The 14,918-nt window shown below is 36.6% G+C and overlaps 1 protein-coding gene across 1 annotated transcript in view; it reads right to left on the bottom strand.

The window, feature by feature from the left end:
* Window positions 1-2,589: 2,589 nt before the first annotated feature.
* LOC145263255 (uncharacterized) overlaps window positions 2,590-14,918 on the bottom strand; it is a 46,572-nt gene continuing 34,243 nt past the window's right edge. Inside the window, exon 2 of the mRNA XM_080120339.1 lies at window positions 2,590-2,888. Coding sequence (XP_079976465.1) covers window positions 2,590-2,888 — 299 coding nt within the window. The remainder of the gene's footprint in view (window positions 2,889-14,918) is intronic.

Below are 14,918 nucleotides of genomic sequence, written 5' to 3'. Positions count from 1 at the left end.
TCATTTTATATAAATTTCTTTCCAGTTAACGAAAAAAAAAAAATTTACGTGTGGGGTTTGAAACTGCAGACCACATCATGCAAAAAAAAACAAACAACAAAATAAAAAACACGTAAATTTTCAAGTCTTATTAAATTCTTTCCAGTTAATGAAAAAAAATTAAGAAATTTATGTGCGCAGTTTGAACCTACAGACCACGTCATGTAAAAAAAAAAACACTAAACAGCAAATGCGCTATCTAATGAGCCACAGTAACTTGTCACTGTAATTGCCTTAGAATTTACCCTTATAATGCGTGATTGAATGAGTGACCTAAATAAAATTGTAACATTGCTGATCTCTCTCTCTCTCTCTGTATCTCTCTCTGTGTAATTCTCTACCTCTAACTGTCTCCCCCCCCGTACTCCCCTCTCTGTTTCTCTCTCTATCGCTCGATAGTCGGTGTAATCCTCAAGTTCGTAAGAAATAAAGACAATGAAGACAGGAGTGAGGAGAATTCTCTAAATTTCTCTGTCTCTAACTGTATGCCTCTCTCCCTCCCCCCTGTTCCCCCCTCTCTCTCTCTCTCTCTCTCTCTCTCTCTCTCTCTCTCTCTCTCTGTCTTTCTCTCTCTCTATTACTTGCTGGTCAGTGTAATCGGCGAGTTCGTAAGAAAGGAAAATATGGCTTAAGTAAGTAAATATAGGCATAAATAAACAGAAAAATGTAGAGCATAAGGTTCGTAATGTAATGAATGGGTATGAAAAAACATGGCAGCATGGTTATAAGTTTTGAATCGTTCATTTAAAGGTTGGAAAAGTGAATAGAAAAATTATAGAATTGGCCAATCAGCAAGGGCAGATTTTGGAAAGGAGAAATTTATCTATAATATAAATCTCACCTGTCTGTTTAAATGTATGTATGTATGTATGTATGTATGTATGTATGTATGACTAAAACTTTCGACAGAGGAGACGGATTTTCATGAGATCAGTATCATTTTGAAGCTTGATATCTCGGACAACAAATATAAAAAAATTGTTCAAAAACATTAATTCCTTTACCCTCAACTGGGCAGTTTTCTACAAGGAGGCGTCGATTTTTTACAAGCCATTTTTGCAAGTCATCATATTGGTTGGATTTACTTTACCTAATTTTAACATTCCGAACTTCCGGTTGTGTCATGGAGCAGCGGTAAGACGTCAGATTTTCTTCCACTTTCTTTTCTCCCTTTGCGTCATGGGTTCGAGCCTGCTTGCTTATTACCACCTTTTTTTTTGCTCAACACACGCCTCCATTCAAATACCCGAGCAAGGCCGGGCACTGAGGCTAGTTATCTATAAGTAGGAGTATGTGGAAGATATAGTAAGTGTACGTGTCAAGTAAAAAATTAATAATGGTGAAAACCCAGCAAGGTAGGAATAAGTATGAATGGTGGCGGTGTTAAGTAGGAGTGGTGGAAAACAGGAAAGGTAGAGAGAGAAATAGAAACTACTTCCTCTATAGATGGTGAGATTGTGATTGTGGCGCTCCTCGGAACTAACATAAGATCTTAGCATAACGCCTAAATGCGTATATAATGCTCTCGTAAAGTTACATCAGGCAGTGGCCAATGGTGTAGACATAATAAATTTGTATGTTGTAAACCTACAGTATTTTGGTCCAAAGGGGAAAAACTGCACCTCTTTTATTATATATAGGGATTATATAAAGGACAGCTGTCTGTGCGTTTGTATGTCTGGCTAAAACTTGAAAAATACACAACAAACTCCTATAAACACACATCCTGGAAAAATATCTAAAATTAAGAAAAAAAGAATCATTTTTTATTGATCGAATGACCATTTGTGTCATTGAATGCTATCAAGAATTAAACATGATTTTTAATGTTATCATGCATAAATACAGCCCAGGAAATGAGTCAGCATTTTTTCTTTCTTTTTTTTGCAAATTGAAAGATGGATTTAATTTATTGTTTCTTAACAATTGCCATTTCTCTCCAAAGAAAATGGGATGTGCTTAGTTTTAGTAGTGCTTTGGAGGTATCTTTAATTTTATATGGCGCTTTTATGAAAGTTCTATTTATTTTTAGGACCGCAGGAAAATTATTTACAATAGTTAAAGCAAGATATATATTTTTTAAATGTTTTACAAGAAGGAACAAGAGATTGTGACCTATTTTAGCACGTCCCATGAAAATAACTAAGACTAGCAATATCTCTTCTATGAGAAAAGGATTGTAGAGAGAAGAACTGATCACCCCTCCCCTACTAGATTGTAAACTTGCATGATTGTTTTAACAAGAAGTCTAAGTTTCTGAATATTATTATTTTTTTTTTTTGAAATGAGGATCAAATATTTGTTTGCAAGGGTCCATGGTGTGACAGCTGAATTACTAAGCAAAATTCAGTTTTATGGAGGTTGAAGGTTCAATCTTCAGTGTAGGCGATACTAAGAATGCAACTGCAAATTAATTAAGATTCAACCTGGTCATTGCTGACGAAACGAGAGCATGCTAACCCCAAAGTGTTCTATTGGAAGTTCTGTGTGGATCATTGAGTTCGACAGAAAGATTCCCGTGTTCAACACGCTAAACCTGAATATCGGAAGTTACATCCAAATGATACAAGAAGTTTTAAGTTGTTCTGCATTATTGATTTCAAATTCTATTCTTGTATTTTCAGATAGTTTGGACATGTACAGCATGTCGCCTCTTGCATCAACTCCGTAACATGTCTGAATATCCTGGGTACTAGGAAGTGCAGTAGACTGTGGAAGATCTTGCACGAGGGCATAATAAGCAATATGACTGCATGCAACCCTTTTGGACTGGTCTGCATGAAGAGCAGGTTTAAGGCGTTGCCTGGTGTTGACAATCCTGGACACCTGCACCAGCTGCAATGCCAAAACTGGATGAATAAAAAGGTACATAAGTAATGATAACTGAATTTATGCATTCATGACAACCTAAAAGTTTCATCTCTCTGTTGCAGATATTGACGATGTGAGATTTTAAGAAAAGTAACCCCTGTAATGGACGTAGATCAGAAGCAGAGATGCGGGATAAAAATGCATCGAGAATGGTGGTGACTATTTAGAAAATTAGATTCTGGATGACAAAAGGTCGCTTATTTAATGGTACCACTTCAGTCTTCGTAGCTCTTCAACTTTTTGTGCTAAAAAATAGGAGGCTTTACTTTTAGGCACCACAAATATATGATCAGGCCTGATAGCTGCTTCTGCTGCTTCTGTATTCGTCCAATATTTAGCCAATATTTGCCAAATATAAACTATCGATTATTTTTTTAAAGCCTGGAAAAATATTTAATAAGAAGCGATCGATTTTAATTTAAATAGATTGGTATGACGTTTTTTTTTTTTTTTTAAATCTTTTTTTGTAAAAAAATAAAGTTTTTTTGTTGTTGTTGTTGTTGTTATTTCCAGACTTAGGCGAAATAATTTTAAAAAGGCAAACGCAAAAAAAAACCGTTCCATCGCACTATCTGTAGTGCACTCTGGCCTACAAAAAATGCTTTAGCAACCCCGCTGGTGAGGGCAGCACAGGCAACGCATAATAAACTGATGCCCTGGTCCCCCCTCGCCAATCTTTCACGAAAAACACCCATCTAGCTGAATCCACTGTGAAAAATTTCCCCCACTCTATATCTGTGCCTAAATCAAAACGCGGATTCCATGAACAAAGCTTCTTTCTTAGAACTGCACGCCTGTGGAACTCTGTTCCGTCTGCCTGCTTCCCTCCGGACTACAACTTGGATGTCTTCAAGTCTAATGTTAACAAATTCCTAATGAACCGCCCCCCCCCTTAAGTAAACACTCCATCAAATCTCCACACTAACGTAATGTACTTGCAATAACCCTTATCCCTGAGTGGCTTCCGGGCCTTGATAAGTGGTGATCACTGTGTAAAAAAAAAAAAAAAAAAAAATGCCTTTCAGGTTTATCAAAAAATAAACTCAATTTCATGTAATTTTTATTTATTTTTTATTTTTATTTTTTTTTATTACATTTTCACCCCAAACAAGGCACATTGCCACTTTTGTGTAGGAGGCTACTATCAGGTGCAACAGCTACTGGGGTACTATGTAGGGAGTTGGACAGCAAGATGTCGGTTCACGTTACACTAAAACTTCTGCATGTCAGTACAGTTGGGGAAGCAAGGATCTGGAAGGGAATTCCAAAGTCTAGCAGTTCTGGGGGAAGAAACTACTGGAGTAGAAAGCTCTTTTACATCTAGGGATCTCTACTGTGAAGGGGTGGGATTTTGCTGCTTATCGGATTTGTCGAGGGTGTTTACATCGTGGGAGCACAAGTGCCTACAGTTCGTCAGAGCATTCACCATTAAAATACTTGTAGAACAGGCAGAGGGATGCAACATTTCGTCAATGGGACAGAGGCTAGAGCTTAGATGATAGTTCAAGACCTATCAGATTGGTGACTCTCTTTTGAACCTTGTCTAGGAGCGAGAGACTAGTGGCAGATGCACCAGCCCAAACATGACAAGAATACTCCATACATGGGTGAATGGTGGCCTTATAGAGGTACAGGACACTTTCAGGTGTTAGTAGTTTTCTAGCACAGTAGAGAGAGCCTACCTTCCTCGCAGCGGTCCTGGCAAGGCTTTCAATGTAATAGTTCCAACTCATGTTTCCTGTGAACGTTAAACCAAGGAGTTTAAAAGATGTACTTTCAGATAAAGAGTCATTGGCCATTGTTATTGGTGGCAGAGAAGGTTTCTTGTAATTACTGAAGGAAACAAGTTTAGTCTTGGCTCAATATTAAAACTAACTTTGTTTTGTTGTTTATATACAGAGATTGCTTGAATATAGAATCAGCGATTGCACTAAGGTGTGTGGTCGTACATTTGTCATATCTAAATATGTCGCACATAAATAGTAAGACATAAGCAATAATAAAGCAGGTGCTTATGCCTGAAAGTATCACATACCTCTACAAGGCCACCATTCGCCCATGTATGGAGCATTGTTGCCACATTTTGGGCTGGTACATCTTCTACCAATCTCTCACTCTTAGACAGGTTTACAAAAGAGTCGCCAACCTAGTAATTCCCGCACTCTCTGCTAGGCTTCAACCTCTCCCCTACTGACGAAGTGTTGCATCCCTCTGCTTATTTTACACATATTTTAATGGTAGCTGCTCCAACGAACTTGTACTCCTCTCAATGTAAATACCCCTGACAAATCTGACAAGTAAATAAATCCCACCCCTACACAGTAGAGATCCCTAAATGCCAGAAAGCCTTCTATTCTAATAGTTTCTTCCCTCGAACTGCTAGACTTTGGAATTCCCTTTTGGGGTCCATGCTTTCTTGACCGACATGCAGAAGTTCAAGTGTGATGTAAACAAACATCTTGCTGCTCAACTCCCTACATAATATCCCTCCAAATTATATCCCAGATAATAGTCTGCTATATCAAAGTGGTACTGTGCTGTGTTTGTGGGTGAAAATGCAAAAAATAAAAATAAATAAATATATTTTATAAACAGAATAAGTATGAAAATGTGAGGGTAAACGTCGGTTTCGATTGTTTGACGAATTCTCCGGTTGAAATAGAATCAAGTCTTTTGGCGGCTGGAAATCGTGCACTATAAGCGAGAAAGAAAGTCACCCATTTTCAATATCATTTTAGTTGTATCTTGCGTCTCCCCCAGAAAGGAGGTAAATAAAATACACTTATGCTTCATATATGTATGTGTGTGTATATATAAATTCCCGAAACAGTGTTTTATGGTAAATAACTGATGATCCCTTACAAAATAAATTATTATTAGTACTATAGTAAATTCGAGAGAAAGTTGATGCAGTGATTGCCTTTAACTAATTTGGTACCCCCATATAGGGAGCGGCATATATTATATTGTTTTAAAAATATATTTATCCACAGACACATGTTTCGTCGCCTGATGTCACCTGATAAGTTGTAAATGACAAAACATGTGTCAGTGGAGGATAATTATATTTTTAAAACAATATATATATATATATATATATATATATATATATATATATATGCAGATAGATAGATAGATAGATAACGTTATTATGGTATTTTGAAAATAAGCGTTGTTTCCTGAAGAGGTCTCTAGTTACTAAATACTAGAAGACCGAAACATACTCATGACTGTGTAGCAACAAATTACTGCTGATGTAAAGACAAATTGAAAATGTAACTTGCTCTACTTCCATATTGAGCATTCTTGTATTGACCTTGTTATATTTCACTGGTTACCTACCTTTGAAAAATAGCAACCTCAAATTATATATACATATATATATAACTACTTCATTTATTCACATAAATTTAATATACGAAAGTATAGATTTATGCGTAAACTTTAAGTATTTACTTCAAAAGTGCTCAATACGTAGGTAGAGCTAGTTAGTAATTTATAAAATATATATGGCGATTAAGCTACACTGAATATTCGGCGTTTCATCCAACTATAGGATTCGTCAGGCTTATGCGCAAATTCTGTTGTTGCTTCTTGTTTTTATATATGTTGAGGATTTCGTTAAATAAACATGAATATACATAAACGATCACACACATATATGTATATATGTATATATATGTGCATTATTGTGTACACATAGGTATATTTATATGTATATATAAAAAAAAATTAAAAAAAAAAAAAAAAAGAAAAAAAAAAGGAGAACGGCCACCTAAAACCACTAACCTAGCTCTAAAACAGATCCTTTGTTTGATAAAATGCATGCCCATTGGCTGATAGGAAGGGGCGTGGTGGATACTAGAAAGCTGATTGGCCAGCTAGTAATCCTCAACATGTATAAAAACAAGAAGCAACGACAGAATTCGCGCATAAGCCTGACGAATCCTATAGTTGGATGAAACGCAGAATATTCAGTGTAGCTTAATCGCCATATATATTTTATAAATTACATATATATATATATATAATCATTCACATACAGTACTGTTTCGCTGTTTCACAGCTCATCAGTGCGGCTAGACAGGCAACTGCCTCAAGCCAAGATCGAAACCCGACCGCCCAAATGACAGTGAAGGCTTCTCACCATTACGCTTTACGGCTGCTGCTTTGTGGGTAATGAATAAACGATGTTCTGACATCGTCCAAATGCCTTCTTTTTTTTTTTTCTTACGTGGAGGTCACCACTTATCAAGCCCCAGAAGCCACTCGGTATATATATATATATATATATATATATATATATATATATATATATATATATATATATATGTAGATAGATAGATAGATAGATAGATAGATAGATAACGTTATTATGGTACTCATTAAACTGTTTTTTTTTTTTTTTCAGTACTATTGTTTGCATGGATATTACTAAACAATTGATTATTTAGTTTGTAAAGTTGTATATAAACAAAGATTAACACAAAGCGAAAAATAAAATTTGTACAGTTTGTGTTTTTTTAAACTTTATTTTTATTGATTCCTGCGCAATCAATAATCATGATAAAATAATAAAGTTAAACCAGTGAGTTAAACACGCCCCCATATACCAACCTGGAAATTTCTATGACTCGGCGCAGTACATACAGCACCTAGCCTTCTCAAATAGTCACCTATCTGGTACTGGCCAGGCTCAACGTTGCTTAACTTCGGTGATCTGGCGAGAACTGGCGGGTCAACATGATTGTGCCATGTCACCTACACTGCACCATTATCAAATGGTCATTTCCACTCGAATGAGCTGTCCGCTTTAGACACGTTTTTATATGCAGGATAGACACGTCTTTATGAGAGGACATGCCCAAACAGGTGAAAGACGCGCAGCTAAGGAAATAGAATATTTATGTGTTTCTTTCCACACAACCAACCGCTAACAACAGTGTCATTCAAAATTCATGCAGTTAAGCCACAAAAAGTAGGGCAACAAAGCAAAGAGAGTAACAAGTATGCAATGTTTCTCTTCTGTTATGTATATATCTATTATATCAATACTCTCTACGTCCGGTTGGTGCTTCAAGATTAGGCTGTCTGAAGATACTGGTTTCATAACCTTAAATGCACCAAATACTGATATTATTATTATTCCCCCCTCCCTTTCCTTTTTGCGATACTTGGTCATGTTCTGCAAAATCAGAAATAAAAACAATTTTCAACAACTTTCCTTTACAAAACAACCAAACCAAACACTATAAATAAATATCTGAAAATGCTTCCCGGATGACTATAGCATGGTCATCTTCAAGTCTAATGTAAATAAGTTCTTGTTGAGTCATCCTCTTAAATAATGTAGCCCCACCCAATTCCACCAAAACTGATCATGTTGTCTCAACATTTACCTAGCACAACCTTTATCCTAGAATGGCTTCCGGGCCTTGATAAGTAATGTTCCCCTCACCTAGTACAAAAAAAAAAAAAAAAAAAAAAAAATCAGATGCATTGGTATGGAGATTGCCCCTATAAAATTTTCCTTCCTAGAACTGTCCGTCTGTGGAACACAATCCCGTCGGGCTGCTTCCAGGCTGACTATATCATGGTAATTTTTTTAATCTAATATGAATAAGTTTTTGTTGAGCTGTCCTCTTAAATAGTCAACCCTTACCAAAGCTATCTTAGAGTGGCCTCCGAATTTTGATAAGTGGTGACCCCCCCCCCTCTTACACGCATACACATATCGCCCAAGTAAAAAAAAAAAAGAAAAGAAAAAGAACCTTCCAAGGCCTTGCCTTCCTTCTTTGGAAAAGAGTTAGTCTACTACTATATGGACTTTATAGAGAGTGGGCAATGTGGATTAGCAGATGAGTATTGATTCTTTGAAAGTTACTCAAAAGTCTCTTTCTCAAAATGTAAGAAGGCAATGCCTGGGAGTGTAGATCACCTAGAATTGTGCAGATGTGAGACTATGTTCGGTTGAGGTCGTTGAGTGCTGGAGCGGTAGGGAAATGATAAAGGATAGATGACAAAAGATAAAGGAAGTAGGTTGAGCGAGTAATAAAAAGACAATGGATATGAATTTGTTCTTAACGCATGAAGAAATAAAAGTAACGTTTAAATTAGGATTTGACGAATAACAATTAACTAAGGATCGAACAATATGAACGACACTTGACAGGGGGGGGGCTCAGTCATATGTTTACTTAGTTGAGGCTTGAACTCTGAAGTGGACAGTTGGAGTTTGAACACCACTTAAGACGGATCATAATTTGGACCAGATTGAGAGCCATTGAACAAACAGAGATGAATTAATTAACTAATTGACGGACACAACCTTGACAGTAGATATAAATGTGGACTTCGGCGTGTGAAGGGCAGTTTCATACACACCCAGATTCCAACCTGGTCCTGGATATCACCGTAAACTATATCCGATGGTGACGCTCCAGCTTGCAAGCTTTGGGGAGTGTGGAGCCACTCTTTAATTGCCATTGCTCCCAGATTCACTCTGACCCAGACTGGTAGTACCTGTTAGAGTCCCAACTATGGGTTAAATAGAAACCGACTTGAAAAAAACAAATATGCTCTATTAAAAAATTTTACTTCAAAATCTTTGGATTCGGCATTAAATAACCTGAAAAGGGTGGATATGCCGTAAAACAAAAACAACCAACCAACCAGATTCCAACCGATATATATATATATATATATATATATATATATATATATATATACATATATATATATATATATAAGAGAAAACAGTTAATAAAACATGTTAAAAAACACTTTGAAAAAGAATTAAAACCATTTAATCTGAAAAGGAAACACTTGATAAGTGAATAGTCCTAATTCTGCGAAGTTTCAAAGAAATACTTTCCTTCTCATCAGAGGGTAGGAATTAGCAAAATGCGGGATCGGTTTTTTCATACAAAAGTATTTGATGAAACAAGTAAGTCAAAGATCTTACTTGATAATAAAAAGTGGAGCAGAGGGTATATGGTGAAGAAAAGGTGATTACATGTGAATGGATAATTTGGTGGAAGGTAAATAATCCAATGACGGTATAATCCAAAAATATTACTCCAAGAAAGTTAATTGAGTTTCCATTTGCACAAGTAAAATCCAAGGAAATCACGTAATTGGAAGATGGTCCAAAATAATCCAAAAGGCCGAAATCCATGGAATAATTCACAAATATGTACAAAGAAAAGAAAAGGAGAAAAACCCAATAATATTAATAAAAGAAAAATCAGATATGCTTTTCATGCGACTGGCGAGACATAATGTAAATAAGAAAGATCAGGGAAGAAGAGGGAAAAAAATTAAATGGTGATAGAATTAAATATAAGATAGAAAAACAAATGTCCAAATGACCCAGACAAAAAGGATGTTAAAAGGCGCGAAAAAAATATAGGGCAAAAAAAAAATAGGTCAACTGAAATGTACAGGATATTACTTAAGAAAATATCAGCAAAGGTTGTTAAAAGACACTAAATGGAAAAAATAAATAAATTAATTAATAAATAAATAAAAAATAGAAGATAGATAATAAGTAAATAAATAAATAATAAAATATAAAATTAAAAAAATAAATTTTTTTAAGGGGAGAGGATGGCCGGTATCTGCAAATTCAGGATAAAGCAAGTAAGTATGTAAGTAAATGCATATAGTAAAATATAACTAAATATACATGCAGGATATAGATGTGTGGGTAGATAGCAATATTAAGACTAAGACGGAATTTGCAGATAGAAAACCGGCCAAATAAAGAAGAAATAAAGAAGTAAAATAAAGGATTATAAAGTTATAAAGTATTAAGAAAATATGTAGAAAAAAACGATAATGTTAAAGAAGAATTATATATCTATCTGGAAGGTTAAAGTAATAACTGTGTAATTTCAAAATTACCATAATTAAATTTGGACTTATGTTTACAGAAAATCAGTTCGTTTTTAGAATTTATTATATTGTTACTTTGAGGGGAAGTAATTATAGTTATAGCTTCGGTTGTGCAGAGGCGACATGACTTAGAGCCTGGAGTATAAGACTTAACTTTTTTATGATAGTCCATTTGATTGAGAAGGGGGTATTGTTAGAGTTAAGTTTTTTAATTAAAGTGATTAGAGAAGTTCCTTGGTTATTATTAGAATTATGGTTGTTAAAAGAAGTAATGTGGTTTGATATTCTTTTCTTAATTAATGTTGAAGTAGCGCCGATATATGTATGTACTTTATTAAAAGCTCGAGGTCTGGTATTAATATTAATTTGCTGATTTGTATTAGTTAAATAGTTTGAATTTTGTTCATAGTGTTCAACAAATTGTGGGACAATGATTGTATGAGGACTATTTTGGAGGGGATAATGAGTGTTGTTAGTATTAGAATGGCTGTTAGAAGAAATATTATTATTCTCATTATTATTATTATTATTATTGCTAGTTGTATGATTGTTTTATTTTATATATATATATATATATATATATATATATATATATATATATATGTTTGTGTGTGTGTGTGTGTGTGTGTAAAGCATTTGCGTCTGTGTTTTTCATGTCGTGTTTTGTTTTATTTTTCTATTTGTGCATCCTCATCGACACCCTCATCGACAGTCGCCAGCAGAGAAAATGATGATACGGCCATAAGAAGATAAGATGAACAACGGCAGCTTGTTGGTGGAGCCATGTGGGGGTCACACAGAAACACATCCCAAGCTAACAGATGCAAGGTCATACTTAAAAATGATATCAGATGGACTGAATGTCAAGGATGCATACTCGTCTTGATGTCAAGGATGCACACTTGTCTTGATATAAACAAAACCTACCCACGCTGCGCTGTTTAAGTAGAGCAGATCAAAGGGCAAAGAGCATTGCCAAGGCCGCTGTGAAGAAGGAGAGCTCTCTCTATCGTGCTAGAAAGCTACTTACGCCCGAAAGTATCCTATACCTCTATAAGGCCACAATTCGCCCATGTATGGAGTATTGTTGTCATATTTGGGATGGTGCATCTGCCACTAGTCTATTGCCCCTAGACAAGGTTCAAAAGAGAGTCGCCAACCTGATAGGTACTGAACTGTCATCTAAGCTTCAGCCTCTGTCCCATCAACGAAATGTTGCATCCCTCTGCCTGTTCTACAAGTATTTTAATGATGAATGCTCTGACGAACTGCAAACACTTGTACCCCCTCGATGTAAATACCCCCAACAAACTTGACAATCAGCAAAATCCCACCTCTACACAGTAGAGATCCCTATGTGTAAGAAAGCCTTCTACTCCAGTAGTTTCTTTCCCAGAACTGCTAGATTGTGGAACTACCTTCCGGGATTCTGCTTCCCCAACTGTACTGACATGCAGAAGTTCAAGTGTAATGTGAACAGATATCTTGCTGCTCATCTTCCTTTATAGTATCCCTGCAATTTATGTCCCCGATAGTAGTCCCCTACTTCAAAGTGGCACTGTGCCTTGTTTGGGGTCAAAATTGAAAAAAAAAAAAAATTTGAAAAAAAAAAACAGTAAAGCTAAAAAATAAAAGTTATGGGGAAGATCATGTAGGACAAACCAATAATAGACATATCATGTGTGAATCTCAAAGAGCACATGCAAATCACTAATTGAACAACTAGATAAAAACAAGTGAATCATGCATGGTCCCCGTGAGTGCACAGTGAACAAGCTAATAAAAAAATGACTAAGTTCAGTATTTGTCAGCCTCCATTTAGCCCCAAAAGTCCCCAGGGGGCGTCAAATCCTAGTGAAAATGAACAAACGGTGCAGTTTTAGGCCTTAACATATGTAAATTTGAGTTCTGCACTATGCAAAAAAAAAAATGACTAAGTCGATCATTTGCCCCCCCCCCCATCCATTTAGCCCCAAAAGTCACCAAGGCCTTAACATATGTAAATTTGAGTTCTGCACCATGCAAAAAAAGAAATGACTAAGTCCATCATTTGCCCCCCCCCATCCATTTAGCCCCAAAAGTCACCAAGGCCTTAACATATGTAAATTTGAGTTCTGCACCATGCAAAAAAAGAAATGACTAAGTCCATCATTTGCCCCTCCCATCCATTTAGCCCCAAAAGTCACCAAGGCCTTAACATATGTAAATTTGAGTTCTGCACCATGCAAAAAAAGAAATGACTAAGTCCATCATTTGCCCCCCCCCCATCCATTTAGCCCCAAAAGTCACCAAGGCCTTAACATATGTAAATTTGAGTTCTGCACCATGCAAAAAAAGAAATGACTAAGTCCATCATTTGCCCCCCCCCATCCATTTAGCCCCAAAAGTCACCAAGGCCTTAACATATGTAAATTTGAGTTCTGCACCATGCAAAAAAAGAAATGACTAAGTCCATCATTTGCCCCTCCCATCCATTTAGCCCCAAAAGTCACCAAGGCCTTAACATATGTAAATTTGAGTTCTGCACCATGCAAAAAAAGAAATGACTAAGTCCATCATTTGCCCCTCCCATCCATTTAGCCCCAAAAGTCACCAAGGCCTTAACATATGTAAATTTGAGTTCTGCACCATGCAAAAAAAGAAATGACTAAGTCCATCATTTGCCCCCCCCCCCATCCATTTAGCCCCAAAAGTCACCAAGGCCTTAACATATGTAAATTTGAGTTCTGCACCATGCAAAAAAAGAAATGACTAAGTCCATCATTTGCCCCTCCCATCCATTTAGCCCCAAAAGTCACCAAGGCCTTAACATATGTAAATTTGAGTTCTGCACCATGCAAAAAAAGAAATGACTAAGTCCATCATTTGCCCCCCCATCCATTTAGCCCCAAAAGTCACCAAGGCCTAAACATATGTAAATTTTAGTTCTGCACCATGCAAAAAAAGAAATGACTAAGTCCATCATTTGCCCCCCCCCATCCATTTAGCCCCAAAAGTCACCAAGGCCTTAACATATGTAAATTTGAGTTCTGCACCATGCAAAAAAAGAAATGACTAAGTCCATCATTTGCCCCCCCCCTCCATTTAACCCCAAAAGTCACCAAGGCCTTAACATATGTAAATTTGAGTTCTGCACCATGCAAAAAAAGAAATGACTAAGTCCATCATTTGCCCCTCCCATCCATTTAGCCCCAAAAGTCACCAAGGCCTTAACATATGTAAATTTGAGTTCTGCACCATGCAAAAAAAGAAATGACTAAGTCCATCATTTGCCCCCCCCATCCATTTAGCCCCAAAAGTCACCAAGGCCTTAACATATGTAAATTTGAGTTCTGCACCATGCAAAAAAAGAAATGACTAAGTCCATCATTTGCCCCCCCCATCCATTTAGCCCCAAAAGTCACCAAGGCCTTAACATATGTAAATTTGAGTTCTGCACCATGCAAAAAAAGAAATGACTAAGTCCATCATTTGCCCCTCCCATCCATTTAGCCCCAAAAGTCACCAAGGCCTTAACATATGTAAATTTGAGTTCTGCACCATGCAAAAAAAGAAATGACTAAGTCCATCATTTGCCCCCCCCCCCCATCCATTTAGCCCCAAAAGTCACCAAGGCCTTAACATATGTAAATTTGAGTTCTGCACCATGCAAAAAAAGAAATGACTAAGTCCATCATTTGCCCCCCCCATCCATTTAGCCCCAAAAGTCACCAAGGCCTTAACATATGTAAATTTGAGTTCTGCACCATGCAAAAAAAGAAATGACTAAGTCCATCATTTGCCCCTCCCATCCATTTAGCCCCAAAAGTCACCAAGGCCTTAACATATGTAAATTTGAGTTCTGCACCATGCAAAAAAAGAAATGACTAAGTCCATCATTTGCCCCCCCCCATCCATTTAGCCCCAAAAGTCACCAAGGCCTAAACATATGTAAATTTGAGTTCTGCACCATGCAAAAAAAGAAATGACTGTCCATCATTTGCCCCCCCCCCATCCATTTAGCCCCAAAAGTCACCAAGGCCTTAACATATGTAAATTTGAGTTCTGCACCATGCAAAAAAAGAAATGACTAAGTCCATAATTTGCCCCCCCCCATCCATTTAGCCCCAAAA

The sequence above is a fragment of the Euprymna scolopes genome, chromosome 38 (assembly GCF_053919585.1).
Source record: "Euprymna scolopes isolate OS-2025 chromosome 38, ASM5391958v1, whole genome shotgun sequence".
In the NCBI taxonomy this organism is placed as follows: Eukaryota; Metazoa; Mollusca; class Cephalopoda; order Sepiida; family Sepiolidae; genus Euprymna; species Euprymna scolopes.
This window is presented reverse-complemented; position numbering and strand designations above follow the sequence as displayed.